The sequence below is a fragment of the Polyodon spathula genome, chromosome 47 (genome assembly GCF_017654505.1).
Source record: "Polyodon spathula isolate WHYD16114869_AA chromosome 47, ASM1765450v1, whole genome shotgun sequence".
In the NCBI taxonomy this organism is placed as follows: domain Eukaryota; kingdom Metazoa; phylum Chordata; class Actinopteri; order Acipenseriformes; family Polyodontidae; genus Polyodon; species Polyodon spathula.
In genome coordinates this window covers 1,770,605-1,797,121 of record NC_054580.1, presented here as the reverse complement: position 1 = coordinate 1,797,121, position 26,517 = coordinate 1,770,605, and the positions used below count along the sequence as shown (strand labels likewise).

The 26,517-nt window shown below is 45.3% G+C and overlaps 1 protein-coding gene across 3 annotated transcripts in view; it reads right to left on the bottom strand.

Moving 5' to 3' along the window:
• Positions 1–26,517, bottom strand: part of zmp:0000001168 (signal-induced proliferation-associated 1-like protein 2) — an 84,205-nt gene that overhangs the window by 5,024 nt on the left and 52,664 nt on the right. For 2 of the 3 annotated variants that reach the window (XM_041238079.1, XM_041238080.1), the window contains 11 exons: positions 25,966–26,140; positions 25,178–25,281; positions 24,399–24,556; positions 22,056–22,641; positions 16,786–17,060; positions 15,112–15,402; positions 13,334–13,487; positions 10,855–10,987; positions 5,778–5,876; positions 4,273–4,357; positions 1,627–1,705 (listed from right to left, as the gene is read on the bottom strand). In XM_041238079.1, the coding sequence (XP_041094013.1) occupies positions 1,627–1,705; positions 4,273–4,357; positions 5,778–5,876; positions 10,855–10,987; positions 13,334–13,487; positions 15,112–15,402; positions 16,786–17,060; positions 22,056–22,641; positions 24,399–24,556; positions 25,178–25,281; positions 25,966–26,140 (2,139 nt within the window). The remainder of the gene's footprint in view (positions 1–1,626; positions 1,706–4,272; positions 4,358–5,777; positions 5,877–10,854; positions 10,988–13,333; positions 13,488–15,111; positions 15,403–16,785; positions 17,061–22,055; positions 22,642–24,398; positions 24,557–25,177; positions 25,282–25,965; positions 26,141–26,517) is intronic. The other variant, XM_041238081.1, reaches the window with a different exon arrangement.

Genomic DNA, 26,517 nt, shown 5'->3' with positions numbered 1-26,517 from the left:
TTCATTAGGGAAACAGGAGGCCAATGAGAAAAAGAGAATCTTTCTGCTGTAGGGACGCCTTCTAGTCTACAAGCCAGTGGCAAGACTGGGCATGGTTGGTATACAACCACACTGTCGAACACTAACCTGTTGTTATCAGTGTGGAATTTAAAAAGTGCTGTTAAGAGGTAAGGAAATGGATTTTAAAGGTGGAACAAGCACGGCGTGAAAATGAAACAGTTCTCTCACCCTCGTGCCATTTGCAGGTTTGGTTTCTGTGTCTCATCCTGGAAATGTCTTTAAAGTTTGAGTTCAGCAATCAATCACATTTTCTGAGCCATTGCAATATGCTTCTAGTTAAGTTCCCACAAGGGCTTGCTGCATCATCAGTGTGAGACTAAAGGCATGGTAGTTCATCACAAGAAGTCAAAGTGCCCATTGTATCAACCCTTTCAAATACAATTAAAATACAACGAAAAATATCTGATTTTAAATGCAATACATACCTAATTCAAACTCGTAACATTCATTTTTTAAATATATTTCTGAAGAAACTGGTTCCCTACCCTCTTGGCTGGTAGTTTAGCAGGTTGGTAACCTCAATTAAATTCAGCACCTCCTTCATTATGGGATGTCCCATAAGCTTTTGTTACTTCACAGTTTTTCAGAGCGGGGGGCTCAGTTTCACTCTCACAGTGTCAGTTTCAGAGGCTGCTCAGCAGGTCTCCTCTGGATCTCAGTCCTACAATTCAAGCTGCAATAGCGCTGTATCACCAAAGTAATGCTCTTGTGGTTGAAAAAGTTGTGAACATCCTCAGATGGCATCAGTAGGACTAGCTTCAAGTTGATAGTTTTTTTGAGGGCATAATTGAACTGCCCACGATTCACAGTGTCCAAAAGCAAGAATCAACTTTATTGCAATGTACCAACTTTTAGTATCAAGGGTTTTTTTTAAGCTGCGTTGATTAGTGGCATACATATTACTGTTATCCATATATTACTATATACAAATATCTTATAAATATCTTCTATATATACTGTATATATTATAGATCATATATTATATACTGTATATAGATGTTTTCCCAAGGAGGGTAACTGATTTTTACTGTACATTTTACAAGTAACTAATAAAGAAGTGCTAACCAAGACTTTGAAACATCTTATCTCTTATTGGCGTTATTTGCATTATCAGCAGTCCCTCTTTTAATGCACAAATACAACAGCTATACAAAAAACACTTCCTGGTAGAAGAAGCCAGTGTTGTTCTTGAACTAAAATAAAAATAACAAGAAATGACACATTAAAAGTGGGACAGCCATAATGAAACAGGAGGTATTTTAAAGCTTCTCCTTTAATCAATATTTAGTAGTGAGATCGGTCACCAAACCATGCTCAGTCTTACTTCTGTGCTGTTCTTCGGTAACAGGACAGTTGAAAACACTCAGTGGTGTATCTCCAGTTTGATTTTTCCAGGGTGATACGTCAACCTGGTCCCAGCACCCCCAGCGGCTCCCCGATCAGTTTATTTTTTGTGTTTCGCAGGGAGGGGGGTGGGGGCTTCCCTGTCCGGCTGCATCACTGTGTTTGCAGGCCGTTGTGGGAGTCAGGGGAGGGGGTGTGATTCTGCGTTGGGAGAGGGTGTACCTTTTGGAGGTCATCCTGCAGATGTTTAAGCATGGCTTCCAGTTGACACACTTTGTCTTCAAGATGGCCCGGAGAATCCCTGAGAGGACATAGGGGAAAGAGAGAGACATCACAACTATACCATCACATCAACCATACCATCACATTTGCAGGGTGTTCCTCTTGTTTAAGGCACATGCAGTTTTCTAAATATGCAGGATCCTAATTATGCAGAATTCTGTATCTTATCCATAACTATTTATCTCTCAATAGTTATAAATTAAAAAATACTAAGAGAAATGCCAAATGTTTTGACTTGAAGTTTTCCACCATGAGTTATATAATAAAGGAACTGCGCTTCCCTGAACAACACGCAGCTGTGCCTTTACCAGGGGAGACAATCTGGGACCCCTGCGCTCAACTGAATATATGACACCCTACACTCCAGTCAGCTGTGCCTTTACCAGGGGAGACCTGTATTAAACCCTGCACGGGACACAGACGAGCCTTTACCAGGGGAGACATTTGGGGACCCTTTTCCTTAACCTTTTGCCAACGTCTCATAATTTTCTGTGCCAATGATAAGAAGTTTTGTTGTATGTTATAAAACATGAAGGTTTTAAGTGTGAAAATACATGGCCTCTATCTGGGGTTCTGTTTTCATTTGGAAGTTGAAATCTCGTGAGATGTTGCAGCCGAGCGTGCTTAACCCTATGCTGCCGGAGCGCTTTAAAATCGATCATATATCTCGGCCGTCCAATCACCAATCTTGTTTTTTTTTTTTGCGTGTCATAGCCAAGACTACGGGCCATGTCTCCATATAACGTGTTTAGTGCAGGGTGAGTGGGACATACAATATTGTAATTAGGAGGAGGCATCACAGGCACCGCCATTTTACACAAGTTCACTGCAGAATCATCTAGACACTTGTCAATTTATGACGTGTCTCTAGTTCTACAAACCCAGGCGTGCTCATCTACAGCTCATTTGAATGGCAAGTACTTGAACTAACTAGCTGTTTTGTTATTTTTTTCGTTATTATTTAAAAAAAAAACTTTAGATCCGCTTTTTAAAAAAAACTTTTGAAATTATTTTTTGTTTATCTGTGTGTGCGTGCGTGCAGGGCAGAGCAGGGCAGGGCAGGGCAGAGCAGGGCAGGGCGGGGCGGGGCAGAGCAGGGCAGGGCAGGGCAGGGCAGGGCAGGGCAGGGCAGGGCAGGGCAGGGCAGGGCAGGGCAGGGCAGGGCAGGCAGCAGGCAGGGCAGGGCAGGGCAGGGCAGGGCAGGGCAGGAGATAACTTTACATCAGTAGAGAGAAGACTAACGACTGTACCAGCATCTGATCGTTTCCTTTTATTTTTATTATTGTTATTTTTTATTGTATATGTATTTACTGTTTTCCTTTTTTTGAAAACGTTTCCCCCCAGGAAGTGGACAGAGACAAAAGTAAATTTCTGCATCTGATGCCTAATTAACTGTCAGGTCGTGTTTATTATTATAAGCCATGTGTTTTATTATTATTATTAGGTTACTTTTTCTATCTTTTCTTTGTGTGTGTCTGTAAAAGGATGGAAAGTCATTATTTAGCTGTAGTCATTATTATTATTATTATTATTATTATTATTATTATTATTATTATTATTATTATTATTATTTAGGTATGTATTTTATTATAATTATCATTAGTTGATTTTTTCTTTGTTTCTGTGTTTGATTAATTTATTCTAGTTTTGAAAATAAAAATCTTGCTATCAGTTTTTCAATTTGTTATTGCTTCTTTTTTATTAAAAAAAATTGAATGACTCAACATCTTGTGTGGTACTTCTTTATTTTTGTGACCTCTACACTCATAAATAAATCTGCTTTTATCACAAACAGGGTAATACTGTTTCCAGTCTCAGTTTTTGGAAAGTCTTAGAGCTGTTCTTCATTTGCCTTTTCTGAAGCTGTTTTTTGTAAAATACGATACATCGTAAAACCTTGTGTATCTTTGCAACTGTACAAGATATTTCACTTCTGACTTCTGATTTGAAATCCTTGGAAAATTGTGCAGCGTCTATATACTCTAAGTTTTTTTCTATATAATTTAGAAAGAGATCGAAAATGCAACTGTTAAAAATATTACTTATTCTTATACATTTTTCAATGTTTTTTTGGGAGGCTTGGCTTATATGACAAACATTATATCACTGGAAACAGCTACTTAATGCCTTTCTGTAGGTATATTGGGTTTTAATTTTTGATTTAAGGTTGCCAAACTACAAGAGCTAAAACACAAAGTGATCATATTCATGCCCATATATGGTCATTCTCTGTAGGCAGCAAAGGGTTAATGGGGGCAGGTTACAAAAGACGAGTTTTGAGGATTATTGTCCAGGTCATTTGTTAGGTAAATAATGTAAGAGGTATTTGCCATGGCAGATTAGAAACACAAGCGTCCTAGCTGCATGCAGTCAAAAGATTAAAGATAGATCAGGGGAAGGCAACCTTGGCCCTTCCAATCTATTCCATTGCAGGACTTTGTTCCAAACAGATCCTTCATTATTTAATTGTCCTTTGTTGGAACAGAGTCCTGCAATGGAATGGATTAGAAGGGCCAAGTTGCCTTCCCCTGCTCTAGATGATAGAAGAGAATGACCTCTGTTCAGAGGATAATGCTGTGCTCTTACCCTTGTTTCTTGTCCATTGTTTTCATGTCTTCTTGTGATGTCACAGATGTGTCGCTAGACTGAGCTCCGTCTCCAGCTTTCCGATCTAAGAGGCAAGAGAAACCAATCATCGCTGTCCCTCACTGGAGAAGAGAGTCATCACTGTCCCTCACTAGAGAAGAGAGTCATCGCTGTCCCTCACTCATCTCTGTCCCTCACTCATCTCTGTCCCTCACTAGAGAAACGAGTCATCGCTGTCCCTCACTAGAGAAGCCAGCCATGGTCGTCCCTCACTCATCGCTGTCCCTCACTAGAGAAGAGAGTCATCGCTGTCCCTCACTAGAGAAGCCAGCCATTGCCGTCCCTCACTCATCGCTGTCCCTCACTAGAGAAGAGAGTCATCACTGTCCCTCACTAGAGAAGACAGACATCACTGCCCCTCACTCATCACTGTCCCTCACTAGAGAAGAGAGTCATCGCTGTCCCTCATTAGAGAAGCCAGACATCACTGCCCCTCACTCATCGCTGTCCCTCACTAGAGAAGACAGTCATCGCTGTCCCTCACTAGAGAAGCCAGCCATCGCTGTCACTCACCCATCACTGTCCCTCACTAGAGAAGCCAGCCATGGTCGTCCCTCACTCATCGCTGCCCCTCACTAGAGAAGACAGTCATCGCTGTCCCTCACTAGAGAAGCCAGCCATTGCTGTCCCTCACTCATCGTTGTCCCTCACTAGAGAAGACAGTCATCGCTGTCCCTCACTCATCGCTGTCCCTTACCCTTGCTGTGCAAAAGTCTCAGGCTTGTTGCATTGTTCTACATTATCAGCAATTTACTCAAAGCCTCCACTAGTGTTTTCTACTACAATAACAACCTTGTCTTCCATAAAGAAGCAAACACATTGAGTGAAATCGATTGCATCATCCTTGTTAAGATGGCTTTGTGGGTCTTCCAGTCCTGTGTTTGTCAATTACAGATGATGTTTCTCTGTACTTGTTGATTATGCTTCGGATGCCACACCTTGAAAATGGAGTGATGTGATGATTCCACTCAATGTGTTTCCTTCTTTATGCAAGTCAAGGTTCTTATAATAGAAGAAAATATACATACGTACATACATACAGTCAATATGTGTTCATAAGAATTTCAAAGAACCTGCACAACAATCCTATTATCAGTAATTTGTATTATCAGAAGTCTAAGACAAATCCATACTTAAGCTTGCATTGTAACCCTTTACTGCCCTGTAACACCTGTCCGTCTACCAAATTAATATACTTATAAAAGAAGAAGAAGAAGAAGAAGAAGAAGAAGAAGAAGAAGAAGAAGAAGAAGAAGAAGAAGAAGAAGTTTTGGTAAAGTTATGGTAACACTGAAATCAGATTTCAATTGCAGTGCAATAAAAAGCATGGTACATTTGAAAGTGCTGTGCAAGTGATTGCGATCCCCTGAAAAATAAACGCTGTAAGGAGCGAGCCTGTACAGCACGCGAGTCCGAGAAGCCTGCTGGCATGCCAGCCTCCTCACCCTCTCTCGACAGCACCTCTAAGATGTTCCGACAAGCCGCCGCCAAGGCTGCGATCGACTGCCATTCCTTTTCTGTAGAGTCAGGATTTTCAGAGAGAACTGAGGGGAAAGAAAAAACCATCCTTAGAAAATCAAAAAGTCATTACCCTGCATCTTAATAATAATGAGGACCAGTCTAGACACTCCATTCTCAGCTCTCCAGCACTGTCATTACCAGCACCTTAATAATAATGAGGACCAGTCTAACACTCCATTCTCAGCTCTCCAGCACTGTCATTACCAGCACCTTAATAATAATGAGGACCAGTCTAAACACTCCATTCTCAGCTCTCCAGCACTGTCATTACCAGCACCTTAATAATAATGAGGACCAGTCTAACACTCCATTCTCAGCTCTCCAGCACTGTCATTACCAGCACCTTAATAATAATGAGGACCAGTCTAACACTCCATTCTCAGCTCTCCAGCGCTGTCATTACCAGCACCTTAATAATAATGAGGACCAGTCTAACACTCCATTCTCAGCTCTCCAGCGCTGTCATTACCAGCACCTTAATAATAACCAGTCTAACACTCCATTCTCAGCTCTCCAGCACTGTCATTACCAGCACCTTAATAATAATGAGCACTGTCTAACACTCCATTCTCAGCTCTCCAGCGCTGTCATTACCAGCACCTTAATAATAATGAGGACCAGTCTAACACTCCATTCTCAGCTCTCCAGCGCTGTCATTACCAGCACCTTAATAATAATGAGGACCAGTCTAACACTCCATTCTCAGCTCTCCAGCGCTGTCATTACCAGCACCTTAATAATAATGAGGACCAGTCTAAACACTGTCTGTAGTTGCTGAGGCAATATTTAAACACACAATAGAAAAACTGAATTGCGTTTTGTGATGCCTGGAATATTGCAGTTAGAACGATTGAACAATACTTTCTTCTACCACTGGAGGGCGCCATCGGCAATCTAATTTCGTTTGCTCACTAGATGTGCAGCAGGCTCAGCAGATTTTCATGGAAGGTCAAACCTGTTTGATATCACTCCCGTTAATGTCACCCCCTGCTTATTATCACCTCATATAATAGGAGTCAATGGGGGAAAGCTGCTGATAATATCACGCTGGTTATTATCACACACGTCGTGCAGCTGATGTCCACCTCACGAATATTATAATATCACACTAGCTATGTTCTATGACTATCTAAAGCTACTTTATTTATTTTTTTATTCATAAAGTTTGGATATGTTCATTACAAGGTTAACAAGTGCATTATAATATTAAAATACACATTTTCAAATCCAACAGAACTGCCTTTTGTAACCTAAAACATAAGTGTAAAATATATTCTATAGACAATTACATTTATTTTTGTTTTACGAAATATAAAACATGTTTACTAGACCAACTCAATTCTAAATATTTAATGAAATGAAATATATCTGCTGGGTTCAAATACTGAAACAAATGCTGCTTGAAATGAGGTGGCAAAAACGACGTGTTCGTGTTTATACGTGTGACAGAATCTCTACACGACCGAATGAAAAAGATACAAAGGATAAATGCATAAATGAAGCTTGAAATAAATAACACCCATTCTACACAAGAGGGTTTTTATTTTTACTGTAATATAGTATGGATTCAACTTTTGTTTTCCATTGGAAATGAAGGCCTATTAATATATTAGAGGAGGCTGCGTGGTCCAGTGGTTAAAGAAACAGGCTTGTAATCAGCAGGTTGAAATCCCAGCTCAGCCACTGACTCCCTGTGCGTGACCCTGAGCGAGTCGCTTCACCTCCTTGTGCTGCGTCTTTGGGGTGAGACGTTGTTGTAAGTGACTCTGTAGCTGATGCATAGCTCACACACCTTAGTCTCTTGTAAAGCGCTTTGTGATGTGGACCACTATGAAAGGCACTATATAAAAATGAGATTATTATTATGTAAAACCCATATCGTTTAGTTTTCCATTGGAAATGAAGGAATAATCATACATGTAAACCCATGTTGGTCTCATTACTAGTTTCCCTTTCCCAATATACCGGTCCTGCCTGGGAGTTAAGAAGGAATATGTTTTAAACGTAGCAGCCCTGCATTACTTCATTCCTAAAGAACCACGAGCACAGTGAATGAGCTGCTGTCTGAATGAATGAACAACGGCTCAGTGAATATTATTATCAGTTTGCCAGACTGGAAACCGTCACAGCTGTGATCTAGAGAAACCTCCCCCTCCCCCCTCTCCATTCCCTGCAGGATTTGGAAATGAAACAGATGGGAGAGGTTGAGGCTCATCTGCGAAAAAGCAGAGATTTGTCCATCTGTTCACAAAAATGAGAACCCTTTTTGAATTATCCGTGTGGGCAGTCAGACAGGAGGCAGTTGCAGTAATGCATTATATATTATAATGCATTATGTATTTTCCTTTAATTCAATTTATACAGTGATGCTAAAAAGTATTCAGCCACCTCCCTGCGTGATGGTGCTGCCCGGGGGCAGGGGGAGGCCAGTGTGCTGTTTTCTTCCACAGCCTTTTTCTTTGCTTATTAAATATCTTTCTATCCCTGAATAGATCATCTTCAAATCTGCAGACAATACAAATCTACTGCCAAGCCAGGCTTGGTGTGCTGGCATACATTTCACACTTCATCGGTTGCTGCAATAAACGGACCCAATAAACCAGCAATTCTTGTATCAGCGTTGCTTAAAAATAACATTCTGTAATTGTGCTTCGACCCATATTCTAATACTCGATCCAAAAAAAAATCACAGCATAAAAAATAATATTAAATGTACTCTTGTTTGAAAACCTCCTTGTTTTCCAATACTAATTCTAGCTGAACTGCTGGTACTGTATTTTATGAAAACTATGATCCCAGAACATTCTATTCATTTTTCAGATGCCCTGTAGAAGGCGTGTGTGAAAACGCTGTCCAATCATGCCAGGCTTGCAGATACGATTCTTCTGGCTTGTCTGATATCATTTGGGCTTCAATTCCATAGGGAGGGTTTCAAGCAGACCATTTTAATCAGCTTTTTGAATCCCCAGTAGATCAGCGCTCTGTGATCACAGTGGCTCTCACAAGTATTCACCCCCTTGGACTTTTCCACATTTTATTATCTTTCAACATGGAATCAGAATGGATTTAATTGGGAGTTTTTGCCGCTGATCAGCGCAAAAAAAGTCCATAATGTCAAAGTGAAAAATGCGGTTTCTGCTGTAATATATAAATAACATTTTGTAGCATTAATATGTTCCTTAAAAAAATTCAAGCAGTTTTAAAATATAGTGCACAAGTGGCAAAGTGTTATGAAACATTGTGACAGAGATCGAATGGTTCTTGCTGTTAGATCTCCCTCCCGACCTGCGAGGGCGCTGTTTAAAGGGAACAGAATACCCTGCACTGAATGGCACGACAGTTTATTCCCAGGGTTAGGTGGAAGTCGGCCATCTAGAAAGGGGGCGGAGCTACGGTAATCCACAGGTTATATTAAGGGGATAAAGTGATGTGATCTGTTCCTTTGTGAATGGTTATATTAAGGGGATGAAGTGATGTGATCTGTTCCTTTGTGAATGTTTATATTAAGGGGATGAAGTGATGTGGTCTGTTCCTTTGTGAATGATTATATTAAGGGGATGAAGTGATGTGATCTGTTCCTTTGTGAATGTTTATATTAAGGGGATGAAGTGATGTGGTCTGTTCCTTTGTGAATGGTTATATTAAGGGGATGAAGTGATGTGGTATGTTCCTTTGTGAATGTTTATATTAAGGGGATGAAGTGATGTGGTCTGTTCCTTTGTGAATGATTATATTAAGGGGATGAAGTGATGTGGTCTGTTCCTTTGTGAATGGTTATATTAAGGGGATGAAGTGATGTGGTCTGTTCCTTTGTGATTGAAATGGGGGATGAAGTGATGTGGTCTGTTCCTTTGTGAATGGTTATATTAAGGGGATGAAGTGATGTGGTATGTTCCTTTGTGAATGTTTATATTAAGGGGATGAAGTGATGTGGTCTGTTCCTTTGTGAATGATTATATTAAGGGGATGAAGTGATGTGATCTGTTCCTTTGTGAATGGTTATATTAAGGGGATGAAGTGATGTGGTCTGTTCCTTTGTGAATGGTTATATTAAGGGGATGAAGTGATGTGATCTGTTCCTTTGTGACTGGTTATATTAAGGGACCGGAAGGAGAACGTGTGCTGTGAAACGTGATTGTGCTGTTTTTGTTTGTTTGTTGTTAATAATACTGTTATTATATGGACAGCTAACACGAGTCAAAGCTGTCGCCAAAGGCCAGCACTAAACCCGGATCAATAACACTGTTCTTTGGTTTAACAGTAAAGAACTGTATTCACCACGAGCAAAAGCATTAAACAGCTTTGCACCTGGATTATAATTGTCTGTCTGTTCATTGCTCATCTGCACCTGCACACTGCTAACCACTTTGCCACAAACACTTACAAATAGAGCCCCGGTCATCATCAAACACAGGATTTAGCTATATCTTCCGGTGGCACTTTACATTTTGTCTCTAATTACTGTGTATTTACAGTATTTTAGTAGTTAATTAGTAAACACATATATACTTACACATAATTGCAATGTTATTATGCATAGTTACAATGTACTTAATGTGCACATCGTTTTGCATGATATAACTCTAACCCTATCCCTATCCTTAACCCTAACCCTAACCCTAACCCTAACCCTAACCCTAACCCTAACCCTTTCTGATAACATTTACACATCAAGTACATTGTAACTATGCATAATAACATTGTAATTACGTATAAGTACACATGTGTTTACTAAGTAACTACTATGCAAACACACAGTAATTAGAGACAGTCAATTACTATTCTCTGAAGTGGTGACGAGTCATGCGATTCGCTATTTCTATTCTGATTCGTGGTCGTTCTATCTCTGCCTCACAGTGACACAAGCCAGTAGCTCTGAATACTCTGCCCACCCCGCACAGTCCTCGGCAGTTACAGAGAGAGAGGTAGCAAGCTGTAGCCTGGCAGTGATGGCATTTTAAACCCCCTTGCTGTTGTACAAAGAGCAGCAGCGACACCTACTCTTCGTGATGGTGTTCTGGACGCTCAGGGCTCGAGAGCTCCTGTCCGCCCTGCTGGAGAAGCCCAGTGGCATTGTGGGACAGTGGGGGTCACTGACAGAGGGATCTTCATCACCCAGGTCCAGTCCTAAAAACTGGAAATGAGACAAGGAATAAAACATCAGCAATCATTCCATTACCAGACAAATCTGAATGAGCTGTAACTCGAGGCTTTCAGAGTGACGTTGGTATAATTTATCAGTTTAACTTCATTTTAGTCTTCGGTTTCTAACGGATCGTTTGAGCCTTTTGTGTAGAAAATACAATTTCTTTTTACCTTTTAAAACAAACAAAAAAACCTACCCTTTCTGATATTGCTTGTTGCAATGAGTCAAATACAGTCAAACCTGCTTAACAGAACATCAATGGGAACCGAGCCTCCATTGTGACAATGATAAGTGGAGCTGACCATTTAAACCAGTTTAACGCCTTCTCTTCTACTCCTCCTTTCCTGTAGCATTCTGTAGAGCCACTTGTGAATTATTCAATCTGTTAGTCTGTGTTAAATGGTTTCATATCATTGTGCAATTTCTTATTTAACATAACAATCTGAACAAGTTACTAAGTGCAACTGTCCCTAACTAGCACTGCCCCTAACTAGCACTGCCCCTAACTAGCACTGCCCTTAACTAGCACTGCCCCTAACTAGCACTGCCCCTAACTAGCACTGCCCCTAACTAGCACTGCCCCTAACTAGCACTGCCCCTAACTAGCACTGCCCCTAACTAGCACTGCCCCTAACTAGCACTGCCCCTAACTAGCACTGCCCCTAACTAGCACTGCCCCTAACTAGCACTGCCCCTAACTAGCACTGCCCCTAACTAGCACTGCCCCTAACTAGCACTGCCCCTAACTAGCACTGTCACTGACCAGCACTGCCCCTAACTAGCACTGCCCCTAACTAGCACTGCCCCTAACTAGCACTGCCCCTGACTAGCACTGCCCCTGACTAGCACTGCCCCTAACTAGCACTGCCCCTGACTAGCACTGCCCCTGACTAGCACTGTCCCTGACTAGCACTGTCCCTGACTAGCACTGCCCCTAACTAGCACTGCCCCTAACTAGCACTGTCCCTGACTAGCACTGTCCCTGACTAGCACTGCCCCTGACTAGCACTGCCCCTGACTAGCACTGCCCCTAACTAGCACTGCCCCTGACTAGCACTGTCCCTGACTAGCACTGCCCCTAACTAGCACTGTCCCTGACTAGCACTGTCCCTGACTAGCACTGCCCCTGACTAGCACTGCCCCTAACTAGCACTGCCCCTGACTAGCACTGCCCCTGACTAGCACTGTCCCTGACTAGCACTGTCCCTGACTAGCACTGTCCCTGACTAGCACTGTCCCTAACTAGCACTGAACTAGCACTGTCCCTGACTAGCACTGTCCCTGACTAGCACTGCCCCTAACTAGCACTGTCCCTAACTAGCACTGTCCCTGACTAGCACTGTCCCTGACTAGCACTGTCCCTGACTAGCACTGTCCCTAACTAGCACTGTCCCTGACTAGCACTGTCCCTGACTAGCACTGCCCCTAACTAGCACTGTCCCTAACTAGCACTGTCCTAGCACTGTCCCTAACTAGCACTGTCCCTGACTAGCACTGTCCCTGACTAGCACTGTCCCTAACTAGCACTGCCCCTGACTAGCACTGTCCCTGACTAGCACTGTCCCTAACTAGCACTGTCCCTAACTAGCACTGTCCCTAACTAGCACTGCCCCTAGCACTGTCCCTGACTAGCACTGTCCCTAACTAGCACTGTCCCTAGCACTGCCCCTAACTAGCACTGCCCCTAACTAGCACTGTCCCTAACTAGCACTGTCCCTAACTAGCACTGTCCCTAACTAGCACTGCCCCTAACTAGCACTGCCCTTAACTAGCACTACCCCTAACTAGCACTACTAGCACTGTCCCTGACTAGCACTGTCCCTGACTAGCACTAGCACTGCCCTTAACTAGCACTGCCCCTAACTAGCATTGCCACTAACTAGCACTGTCCCTGACTAGCACTGCCCTTAACTAGCATTGCCCTTAACTAGCACTGTCCCTAACTAGTATTGCCACTAACTAGCACTGTCCCTAACTATCCCAGACTGGAGTCAAGGGTAACAGTGCTGCACCTAGATAAGTCTGAATTACAGTTTTTCACAGTTACAGTAATTTTAAAAAGTTAAACTGGGAAACTATAAAGGTGAACAGAAATGAAGATAATTAAACTATCAGTGTCACATCACTGAGTTGACTGCAGGTAAAGACGCAGGACAGGGACGGATCTTATCTGTATCTGTGCATTGCCACAACCCACACCAACTGTAACAGGCTCCCAGAATGCACCAGATCACTCCTCTTTCAGGCCCTTCAGCTTTCACATGAATCCAGCTGGTTAAGCGGCTATTTGCAGGGTTCATCGGTTTGGTCCTGCGGTCAGCTGGTCACTCTTACCTGCTTCTGAATCTCCTCCTCCTCCTTTGCTGGGGTCCTGGGCTTGACCGCACGAATGAGGTCAGGAGTGGTGCCCACAAGCCCCGGGACGTTCTCATACACAGAGTCTGACCTGCAGTCCAGCTGCACTCCCACATTGTCATAGACATGCCTGCTAGACACACAGAGGGGAGGTCAGTCAGGCTGGCAAAGAGAGGGTTCTTAATAGAGCAGTGATTAGAGGGGGTGGAAACATCACAGTGCGCGAAACATCACAGCGAGGCAGATGTGTGTGTATATCGACATAACCTTTCCATTATATATCATTCTCACTGAGAGCTTTCTTTAACTGTACATGATTCTTTAAAATGAAAATCCATGTGCTTCCAACCAGACCGCACCTGTCAATAGAAAGGCATGCCAGGTAAGAATTATATAACAGGAATCAGGGCTGTGCAGATATTCAGATTCCCTTTAACATGTTTTATATCATCAGGTTAATTAACATGTTAATTCACAGCATTAAGCACCAATCAGATAACAAGAATGCCTGGCTCTTGGATGACAGAAAGCTCAATCAGACACAAGCGTCGAATACGAGTCTCTGAACCTGCAGAATTATTGGACACCACTCAGGAGAGCCGGGTCTTAGTGAAGAGTTATTAGAAAATCAATATTATCATTTTATAGCAAACATTAAACAAAGGAAAGACAGATAATTACTGATCAAATACTCAGATTTTAATAACTATGTTCTGACAAGCTAATAGATCATTTTATATTAATTCACACTGATGATGCCTTATTATAATTGATTGCTACTTAACACAGTCTTCAGCCATTGGCAAAAGTTTTGCATTATTCCTATAGAATGAACTAATTTAGCTTCATAGTCGAATGAAACCTGCTGAATAACATTACGTTAAAATATTGAATTACAGGGCAACCGAGTGGCACATCCGGCAAAGGCGCTCCACGTGGAGTGCAGGATGCGCCCTGTAGCCTGGAGATCGTTGGTTTGAGTCCAGGCTATTCCACTGCCAACTCCCAGGGGGCAGCACACAATTGGCCGAGCACCGCGAAGATGGGGAGGGCTTAGGTTGGCCAGGGTGTCCTCAGCTCACCACGCACCATCAACCCCTTTAGACTGGCCAAGCGCCTGTGAGCTGCCCAGAGCTGTGTGGTCCTCTGACACTGTAGCTCTGAGGTGGCTGCATGGCAGGCCTGCAGCGTGGAAAGAAACTGACGGCTGACAGCTGACGGCACATGTTTTGGAGGACCCGTGTGTCCATCTTCGTCTCTCCCGAGTCAGCGCAGGGGGTGGCAGCGGTGAGCCAGGTTGAAATAAAATAACTGGGCTTTCCAAATTGGGGTGAAAATAAGAAAAAATTATTTAAAAATAAATAAATATTGAATTACACACCACTTTCTAGTTTAACATAAAACAGATTTTTTTTTAACATTTCAAAATGTTAATATTAGTATTAACTAAAAAATAAATTGTTATATTAGTAAGTACTATACTACTGTTATGGCTTCTGGCAAACTGTTGCGATATCATTTTGCAGTTATATTAGGTTACACGATGTTTATTTTTTTTTTAATTAAACTCAATCAAAACCTTTGGCCGTAGCTGTAGACTGCAAAGCAAAACATAATTGTGTGTTTCTAAAAAAAAATTCTGTTTGAATGAATAGCTGCCGACTTCTAACATGTTAAAGGGAATAACTCAAAAGCCTGAGTATCCTCGCAGCCCTGACTGAAACCACGCTTCAATCCCGGGCTGCTGCTCAACATACTTCCCATTGGCTTCTTCCTGGCCGGAGCATTTCTCCAGGGAGTAGCTGCGCACCAGGGGTGAGGGGAGGGGCTCCACGACGGGACTGTCCTGCAGAGAAGAGGCACGAAACAGGGGCAGGCCGGGGGGGCTGAGCAGGCACGCCTCTGTCCCGTCGCCCTCTCCCTCTCGCTGCTGTCCCGGGACCCTGCTCTCCTCCCCGTCCTCGGTCTTCCTCAGGACCCAAGCCTCCCAGCCCTCTGACTTGCGTTCGGTGTCCTGGATTGCTTTGAGGTAGAGCTCTGAGAAACTCCTGCACAGCAAAACAACACAGTGTCCAGAACAACCTCAAAGCCAAAACCACACTGGGGATGTATTTCTGTACGACTGTGTCACAAACCGGATTTCACAGGCTAACACAGACAGTGACAGCGTGCAGCTTGTGATTATTGCATTCCAATAAACATTTGTGTTTCGTCTAAACGCACACGTGTAACATCCGAACCAAATGATAAATGGTAGTTCATTCCTAGCTATAAAACACTAAATGGTGGGTATTACTAATAGAAATGTACTCAAATTCTTTGACAACGTTTTGACTGGAATGACTTCATAGAAACGTTTTGGAATCCAGCGCTTGACACTCAATCTCATCCTGTTCCCAGTATCAAACTGGGGCAGCTTGCACCTGCAGTCCACAATCCACTCTGCCACCGGACACATGACACACAAGTCAAACCTGCATGTATCACGTGATGTTGTGTAATGTGATGTTTTGCAATGTGATACTTTTGTAACAGCTGTAAGTCACCCTGGATAAGGGCGCCTGCTAGGTGTGGCAGGAACAGGGTTAAAAGCCTCCTGCCAAGTTTAATTGTTTAATTGTATTAGTTAATTGTTTGAATGTTTTGGCAGTTGGCCTCGTTATTGCAAATATCCGGCCAGCGGCCAAGTATAACAGGAGAGCAGCCAGTGTGCTCGGGGCTGCCTCTGTGTGACGAGCCCGACAGCGCGCCGGACACTGTGTTCAAAGGTACTGTGTGCACTTTGTGTTTCTGTAGTTTATGTCAGGTTAACAGCTTCTCTGTCCTGCGAGTTGGTCAGGGAACCTACAAAAGTGTCTAGTAAGTGCTTCAAAGAGCTAGGGGCTTAATTTGTTTATTTTGTTTTTGGTTATTATTTTGCTGTTTAAAATAAAAGTGCTCAGAGAAAGCTTCTGAAAATAAGTTCCTGTGTGTGTCTGGGTCAGTTACCTGTTGGTAAAAGAACCAGAGAGAAGCAATATCTCTCACATAGGAAATTAATAATAATAATAATAATAATAATAATAATAATAATAATAACTTTACTATTTCCTTGGCAGCTTACCTGCCTTATTTATTAATGTCTTTACAGGTTTAAAACCCGCCTCTCTCTCTCTCTAGCGTCCTTCACATTAGATGCTCATCAGGTCACTTCAGTGTGAGAGATGGAGTTCTGCCAGCCTGCAGTCCTAACTGGGTGCTGACAGACAGACAGGCAGGCAGGCAGGCAGGCAGGCAGGCAGGCAGGCAGGCAGGCAGGCAGGCAGGCAGGCAGGCAGGCAGACTCCCAGTTGAAATGGATTGTATCTCTGCTGGATTTCAGTAATATTGAATGATGTGCCTCATTCTAGAGCACTCTAGAATGGGCTGGGTCTAGAACGGGTTGATCTAACCTGCGTGGCTTCCCTTTCTCGTCCGGAGGGATGACGGTGATGTGCACTTTCACAGCATTGTGGAGGAGCTCACTTCTCTCCATGGGGGTGAGGGACAGGTAGAGCTCGTCACAGAGACGCACCAGCCTGGCCCCCGTCTGCAGGCCCCCGTTCTCCGCGTAGCTGAACCGCTCCACCTCGGTCACAAAGCCCTCGTCGTTCACCGTGAAACCCACGTGACCCACGCTGTTCCTCAACGGAGTCACCTGACGAGTTTCACAGCCACACGTGACAAACTGAGGAGGGGAGAAATGACATCACAGGACAAACATGATCTCAGTGTCAGACACATAGAACTCGGAAGCATTCACAAAACCATTGCTTCGAAATCGATTTTCATATTCATTCAAATATGTTAATTTCGAAAGAAATATTTTGAAGCAACGCAGTCTAAAAGCTGGTTCTCTGCTCCAGTTTAAAGGTTGGAATTTTATTCTGATTCTTTAGACAGTGTGCGTCTGTCTTAAAAACAGGCTCCAGGTGATTTAACTGGATACATAGACTAGAGTCCTTCCATCTCAGCATTGAGAGGTAGGATCAGAAAACAATATTTAATCATTGTGACATTATCAATGATTTGTTCAGTGTTGATTATGTATTGCAGTTAGAGTGACTGTGGCTCCTGGTGTTCTCTGCAGTAAAGAAATGCTCCTCTCTCTTCCTGTAGAGAACCATCACAATTAAACCGGGCATCGCAAAATAACTTCAATCCAGACCCTTCTATTGCGGGAGAGAACAGGGTTTTAAAAGCCAACAAGTGAAAAGCAGAAGTTATAGAGAGAGAGAGAGAGAGAGAGAGAGAGAGAGAGAGAGAGAGAGAGAGAGAGAGAGAGAGAGAGAGAGAGAGAGAGAGAGAGAGAAACTAGGGAGGAAGAAAGACCCAATTAACGATTCAAAGCACGATTGAAGGTTACCTTGGTCACAGTGATATCTGCTGAGTGCTAATTGAAAATGTTATTATCATACAACTCTCTTGAGATGCCCTTGGATTCTTGTTGTTAAACTCCTGAACACTTTGAAACGTCCACCGTCTGGCCGCTTTGTTAGGACCTGTCCCTAATATTGTTTATATTTTCTTGTATTTATTGTAAAGTGCTTTCTGATGGTGTTCCACTATTAAAAGCGCTATATAAAATAAAAACTGATTATATACCAGGAGAACACTCCCCACACCAGGGTATACCAGGAGAACACGCCCCACACCAGGGTGTACCAGGAGACCACACCCCACACCAGGGTATACCAGGAGAACACGCCCCACACCAGGGTATACCAGGAGAACACTCCCCACACCAGGGTATACCAGGAGAACACGCCCCACACCAGGGTATACCAGGAGAACACACCCACACCAGGGTATACCAGGAGAACACACCCCACACCAGGGTATACCAGGAGAACACGCCCCACACCAGGGTATACCAGGAGAACACGCCCCACACCAGGGTATACCAGGAGAACACGCCCCACACCAGGGTATACCAGGAGAACACGCCCCACACCAGGGTATACCAGGAGAACACGCCCCACACCAGGGTATACCAGGAGAACACGCCCCACACCAGGGTATACCAGGAGAACACGCCCCACACCAGGGTATACCAGGAGAACACGCCCCACACCAGGGTATACCAGGAGAACACGCCCCACACCAGGGTATACCAGGAGAACACGCCCCACACCAGGGTATACCAGGAGAACACGCCCCACACCAGGGTATACCAGGAGAACACGCCCCGCACCAGGGTATACCAGGAGAACACGCCCCACACCAGGGTATACCAGGAGAACACGCCCCACACCAGGGTATACCAGGAGAACACGCCCCACACCAGGGTATACCAGGAGAACACGCCCCACACCAGGGTATACCAGGAGAACACGCCCCACACCAGGGTATACCAGGAGAACACGCCCCACACCAGGGTATACCAGGAGAACACGCCCCACACCAGGGTATACCAGGAGAACACGCCCCACACCAGGGTATACCAGGAGAACACGCCCCACACCAGGGTATACCAGGAGAACACGCCCCACACCAGGGTATACCAGGAGAACACGCCCCACACCAGGGTATACCAGGAGAACACGCCCCACACCAGGTATACCAGGAGAACACGCCCCACACCAGGGTATACCAGGACAACACTCCCCACACCAGGGTATACCAGGAGAACACGCCCCACACCAGGGTATACCAGGAGAACACGCCCCACACCAGGGTATACCAGGAGAACATGCCCCACACCAGGGTATACCAGGAGAACATGCCCCACACCAGGGTATACCAGGAGAACACGCCCCACACCAGGGTATACCAGGAGAACACGCCCCACACCAGGGTATACCAGGAGAACACGCCCCACACCAGGGTATACCAGGAGAACACGCCCCACACCAGGGTATACCAGGAGAACACGCCCCACACCAGGGTATACCAGGAGAACACGCCCCACACCAGGGTATACCAGGAGAACACGCCCCACACCAGGGTATACCAGGACAACACTCCCCACACCAGGGCCATACCAAACCCAATCAAGGAGACAGACAGGTCCAATAAAGTGGCCAGCAGTTTACAGCTCTGGACAAAAGTTTTGCATTCCCCTCTATATAGAATTAACTAATTTTGCTTCATAAAGTGGAATGAAACCTGTTAAATAGTGTTACATTAACATAGTGAATTACATACCATGTAATATCAAAATCTAACATGAAATACTGTACTAGTACTATGACTTCTGGTAGACTTTTTCAACAGCATTTTGTAGTTTCTTTGATTACATCATGTTAAATAAAAACTCTAAATTATATATATATATATATATATATATATAATAATAATTTAATAATATATATATATATTATATATATATATATATATATATATATATATATATATATATATATATATACTAATATATATAATATATATATATATAAGTCTCAATAGCAATAGATGTTCTCTCAAATAACAGAAGTCTAGGATTGTTTGAAGGAAGTTGTTTAATTCCTATCAGATCAGAGTTAAACTTTGCACTTCCTTGTTTTAGGGTTCGTTCTCTTTAATAGGAAACTCAAATAATCAATTTCAAACACAAAACAGAAATACTGTGTGAAGACTGCCTGCACAATGAAAACCAGCCTGGGAAACTCCATCTCATCTCCATCTAATTTAAACAGGGGCTACAGCCAGTTCAGTCTGCAGTCTATAATATAACCCCAGCCTTCAGTGTGCCCCTGACAGTATAATATAACTCACAGCCTGTATGTTCTGCATGTTTGTTTCTACAGCCAGAGATTTTAAACACGCTTCTCTCCGTTGTCCAAAATTGGATCTTTCCAATTTACTTGGAAATCTTTCCTTTACTTTCCAGAAGTCACTTTTATAAAAACATAGAACATTTCCCCCATTGCGAGGGCATTAACGTAACGAAAGGGCCTTACCACATGATTAGGCCCGCTCGCGAGGGCTCAAATGCTATTAGAATACGAGGGCTCAAATGCTATTAGAATATGGATACGTTAAACATATTTTTAAAAAATATGTTTTTCTAATAGTTTTATCCTGGTTTTATGAAGAACTAGTTTGGGTTTCTAAGCGTTTCCCTCAGTATTCCATTAGTAACGCGGTTTTCTCAAAAAAACATCTCCGGTCTGTTCAGGCTCTTTGGTTTATCCAGGACGCTGTAGGCTGCTTCCAGTTGCGGAGTAAATAACCACTTAATACAGTACGGGATTTAATTAAAATATCCTGCTTACATGCAGCTGTTCGTACCCTGTTTTGCTAAGTGTTTGTTATCGATAACTTTTTAAAAAAATCTATATTATTTGAGTGCTATTTTGTGCAGCCAGGTGTCAGTATTTACTGTTAGGCTGCTTTTTAATGTTATTGTTAATCGTGCTGTTTGTTGTGTGCATAAAGTTTATTCAAAGTGCTGTCAGAGAACAGGTGCCGTGTCTGTGTTGCTGGTGATCAGTTGAAATAAAGTTATTGAACGTCAGCTTGTATCCATTTGTTATACAACTTGTGGACAGGTTTTGTTTTAGTTTTTTTTCTTCAGGCTGACTGATTTGGAACAGCTAACAAACAAAGTTTGAATACTAACATTTGGACGGGGCTTAATCCCGCCTGACTGACCAATCAGGATACAGGAAATCTCCTATCCATATTCCAACTCCCCTGTCTTCACAGCTCTAACCCACTCCCAATGATGCACCATTAATAGACCGGATCATTGCAGAAAGGACGAGATGAAATGTTTGTCTACTTGACTCATATTCTTGCAGTTTTACTCTTGTCATAAATTGGCATCTCAGCCCACTGAATTGAATAGAAAGGTAAGGGTTAGACGGGAGCCGCACACCATTGAGATGGAGCGCCAGCTCTGCAGTGGAGAGGTGAGTACGGGTCTGATGCTGATGCCAGTGTTATTAACTCATCAGCCACTAGGAGGAGATCCATTACACTCCATGTACTTAATGATACAACCTTAATGCTAACCCTAACCCTCTCCCTAACCCTAACCCTAACCCTAACCCTAACCACACTAACTCTAAACCTTACCCTAACCATTTTCTGATACAATTATGTACTTACATATGTCTTGCAAAGATTTCCACATTAAGTACAGTGTAACTATACATAATAACATTGTAATGATATGTGAGTACATATGTATTTACTGTGTAAATCCTTTGTAAATACGCAGCAATCAGAGACAAAGTAAAGTGATACCAGTATTTCTTACATTCACTGGGGGCCATTCTTCCTCTATAAGTTAGTATGCGGTGTGCAATGTGTCTCGTATTAATATTAGCAGAGAGCTTATCTCATGCGCATTGCTTCTGTCTGCCACAGCTGTGGGAATTGATTGCTGTTATACTAAGAGACACACCACGTATGAACTCGTTGTGTATCAGAGTGTCTTTTCGGAAGCACACTGTGAGGTGAAAGTGACCGAAATGAGTCACATATCGTAAAGCAGCAGATATAATGTAAGATTAACTCTAGAATGAGTTGGCGGAGGTGTTTCATTCTGGTTTGGTAAGTTCGTGACGATTTTCCTGTTTTGACTTTTCCGTTGTCTGAGTGAAGAGATTTGAGACTAGATAGTGTTATATCAAAATGGTTGCTGTCCAATACCTGTAAAATCTATAATAAAACCCTTGAGACCTTGGAATTGGCAGGATTCCTGATTGCCAGGCTAGTCTCTTTTCTCTCTCACCTCCAGCCTCTGAATGATTTCCTTGATGTCTTCAGCCTGGTTCTCGAGCACGCACAGGGACACCAGCTCGCCTCTCTCATAGTAAATATCCAGCGCGGTCCCACCCGCCCGGGCCGTCCAGCCAATCACATCGCGGCAGGAGCAGTTAAAGACCACCCTTCGGGAGCGGCGTTCAATCAGGACCACAAACTCCGCGGAGATTCCCAGCAGGCACTGTACCCAATCCCAATCCCCGGGCTTCCGCGACGCTCCTACAGCCCACACGAGGGCGCTGGCGCTGTGCAGCTCGGCCCCCTTGGAGCCTTTCAGCTTCTCCTTCTTCTTTCCTCCGAGGGAGAGGAGAGGGAACTTGGAGGAGGAGTCGATAGGGGTGGTGGTGACGTAGTTGTCCGCCAGGTCTTTGAGGTACTCCTGCCTCGTGCGGGTCGCCATGGCGTGGAACTTCTCTGACTTCTCCGCTGCGTTCTCTGCATTCAGAGCCTTGGCCAGCAGGAAGTCGCGGAAGGCGGGTGACTTGGGGAACACTGCCCCCTTGGGGAAATGAGGACCAAACAGTGGGATGTCCTTGGAGCGCGTCACCGCCACACTGCAAGAGGAAGCACAGAGAACAGGGTTTCAGCTCTTTACAAACCCAAACAAGATTCAACGGCACTGTGGAACAGTTTCAGGACTATATCAGTCTGTAGTCAATTTGATCTGAACAGTGGCACCTAATAAATAAGACACAAGAGATGGCATCTGCACACAGGGTGAGATGTACTGGAATTCTGTCAGATTCATAGGTTTATAATAGATAACAATAGAGGGAGATCTCATAATATTTAGTTTTATTATGTTTTATCAGGAATGCTGTTTTTTTGGGGGGGGGGGGGTGGGGGGCTTGACCAATTTTCTGCTCTGTGCTCCTGTAGGGGAATGCAGTTCTGAGAGGTGAGAGCCTGCTCTGTGCACCGGTAGGGGAGTGCAGTTCTGAGAGGTGAGAGCCTGCTCTGTGCACCGGTAGGGGAGTGCAGTTCTGAGAGGTGAGAGCCTGCTCTGTGCACCGGTAGGGGAGTGCAGTTCTGAGGGGTGGGAGCCTGCTCTGTGCACCGGTAGGGGAGTGCAGTTCTGAGGGGTGGGAGCCTGCTCTGTGCACCGGTAGGGGAGTGCAGTTCTGAGGGGTGGGAGCCTGCTCTGTGCACCGGTAGGGGAGTGCAGTTCTGAGGGGTGGGAGCCTGCTCTGTGCACCGGTAGGGGAGTGCAGTTCTGAGGGGTGGGAGCCTGCTCTGTGCACCGGTAGGGGAGTGCAGTTCTGAGGGGTGGGAGCCTGCTCTGTGCACCGGTAGGGGAGTGCAGTTCTGAGGGGTGGGAGCCTGCTCTGTGCACCGGTAGGGGAGTGCAGTTCTGAGGGGTGGGAGCCTGCTCTGTGCACCGGTAGGGGAGTGCAGTTCTGAGGGGTGGGAGCCTGCTCTGTGCACCGGTAGGGGAGTGCAGTTCTGAGAGGTGAGAGCCTGCTCTGTGCACCGGTAGGGGAGTGCAGTTCTGAGGGGTGGGAGCCTGCTCTGTGCACCGGTAGGGGAGTGCAGTTCTGAGGGGTGGGAGCCTGCTCTGTGCACCGGTAGGGGAGTGCAGTTCTGAGGGGTGGGAGCCTGCTCTGTGCACCGGTAGGGGAGTGCAGTTCTGAGGGGTGGGAGCCTGCTCTGTGCACCGGTAGGGGAGTGCAGTTCTGAGAGGTGAGAGCCTGCTCTGTGCACCGGTAGGGGAGTGCAGTTCTGAGGGGTGGGAGCCTGCTCTGTGCACCGGTAGGGGAGTGCAGTTCTGAGGGGTGGGAGCCTGCTCTGTGCACCGGTAGGGGAGTGCAGTTCTGAGGGGTGGGAGCCTGCTCTGCCTGCTCTGTGCACCGGTAGGGGAGTGCAGTTCTGAGGGGTGGGAGCCTGCTCTGTGCACCGGTAGGGGAGTGCAGTTCTGAGAGGTGAGAGCCTGCTCTGTGCACCGGTAGGGGAGTGCAGTTCTGAGGGGTGGGAGCCTGCTCTGTGCACCGGTAGGGGAGTGCAGTTCTGAGGGGTGGGAGCCCTGCTCTGTGCACCGGTAGGGGAGTGCAGTTCTGAGGGGTGGGAGCCCTGCTCTGTGCACCGGTAGGGGAGTGCAGTTCTGAGGGGTGGGAGCCTGCTCTGTGCACCGGTAGGGGAGTGCAGTTCTGACGGGTGGGAGCCTGCTCTGTGCACCGGTAGGGGAGTGCAGTTCTGAGGGGTGGGAGCCTGCTCTGTGCACCGGTAGGGGAGTGCAGTTCTGAGGGGTGGGAGCCTGCTCTGTGCACCGGTAGGGGAGTGCAGTTCTGAGGGGTGGGAGCCCTGCTCTGTGTACCTGTAGTAGGTGTGCTCACTGCAGGGGTGGTGGGTGCGCACGATGATGAAGACGTGCTGGAAGTGGGAGCGGATGGTTTTCGGTGTGAAGGGCAGCGCTCCTGGCTCCTGGAAGACGATTGTCACGATGTCGTTCCCGATGTGTCTCTTCCTCAGCAGCTGAAACAACAAAAAAACAAAATCACATTATTTTGCCCACAATGTTCACCCCGATTTAGCAAGTCCAATTCCACTCCCTCACCACAGCAGCTCCCCACAACAGCTCAGGAGAACCGAAGGTCAGCGGCTTCTTCCAATCCCCAAGCCAACCTTTACATCCAGAAGCTCCACAGCAATGTGAGCTACCGCCCCCTGGAGGACAAGCCCTGCAGGTGTTGGGAGCTCACTGGGTGCCTGGCCAGTAGGGGCCGCTGTAGTGCTGAGAGGAGAAACAGTCCCTGCTGGTTTTACCTCCCCAGCCCACAGGAGCAGCAGAGCTAATGCAACGCTCCCTCTGTAATCCCCAATGAGGACTGACAACTTGGCACAGAGACTGTGACTCCCACTGCACACCATGCAGCTGTGCCTTTACCAGAGGAGACCCTCAGGGGCCCCTGTGCTCATCTGACTGTGTGACTCCCCCTGCACACCACGCGGCCGTGCCTTTACCAGGGGAGACCCTCGGGGACCCCTGCGCTCCCCTGACTGTGTGACTGACCCTGCACACTGCCTGACTACACTTCCCAAGCACCCCTGTGTAAAGTGCCACAGAGGGCACAGAGTGCTTAGATGGGCTCTTACCTGCTGGGTGTTGTTGGCAGTGTAGGGCAGCATGGTGGAGACATGGAACATGATCTCATAGTCCTGGTAGCGAGTGTAGAGAGAGTACAATCCCGTTGAATCAGCTACAGAAAGAATGACAGGACCATCAGCAAAGCTGAACTGAAGTGAAGAATACGATGCGAGGGTAGCAGAAGCTGCAAGCGGGGACCGGGCACACCGCAAGCGAGGAATAGAACCGGATGCTTCTGCATTCGTGGTTATAGAACCTGATCTCACTGACGTTACACAAGATTACAGGGACTGCGGAATAAACCCAGGTCCAAATGTAATCTTTGAAACCCTCCTGCCTGCATAGCTTTAGATAAGAACAAGAATGCCAGTTAAAAAAGAATGTCCAAAGCTTTACTAGATGCTAACTGGACAGTTTGGAGTCTGCAGCCAAAGGCCCTTAGCGGAAGGCCAGTTATAGATAGGTAATGATCGCTGTGAAGACTATTAATGCTATTATAAAATGAATAAACAAGGATGCTTTTAAAATGGGTTTTTAGGTTAGCTTTAGAGGGAATCTGATCGTGACGATAGTGACTGCTCTACACTGAATCTGATTGGTGGTTTACAGTAGCACACATCCCCAGCCACATCTGTGTGTGAAGATTGGAGACATTTGCTACAGGGAAGCTCACACAAGTGTGCAGCTCTGGCCACAAGTGTAGCATCACCCTACAGAATGAACTCATTTTGCTTCGTAAAGTTGAATGAAAGCTGCTGAATAATGTTACGTTAACATAGTGAATTGTGCTACTCACTCTTGGTGTCGAGCTGCGCGCGGTACTTCTCAAAGCCCTTGAGTCGAACCCGCTCCCCCAGCAGGTCCAGGAACTCTTCAAACGAGCTGCTGGCACTCTCATTGTTGTACATGTCCTCCTCTGTGCTCTGACCCGCCTTGCAGTACATTATACCAAACTTGCGCTGGAAATTCAACTGTGAGACAGAGGGGTGAGTGAGAGGGGTGAGGGGGAGAGAGACAGAGAGACAGAGGGGTGAGGGGAGAGAGACAGAGAGACAGAGGGGTGAGGGGAGAGAGACAGAGAGACAGAGGGGTGAGTGAGGGGTAAGCAAGAGAGAGAGTCAGAGAGAGGGGTGAATGAGAGGGGTGAGGGGGAGAGAGAGGGGGGGTGAGAGAGAGGGGGTGAGAGAGACGGGGTGAGAGAGAGAAGGGGTGAGGGGATGGAATGGGCTACGATGTTGTTGAAGCAGAATCACTGGGTTCCTTTAAGACCAGAAGTTTTGGGATAAATCGGAAACCGAACGAACACTGATGGGTCGACTGGCCTCCTCTCTTTTGTAAAAGTTCTGAA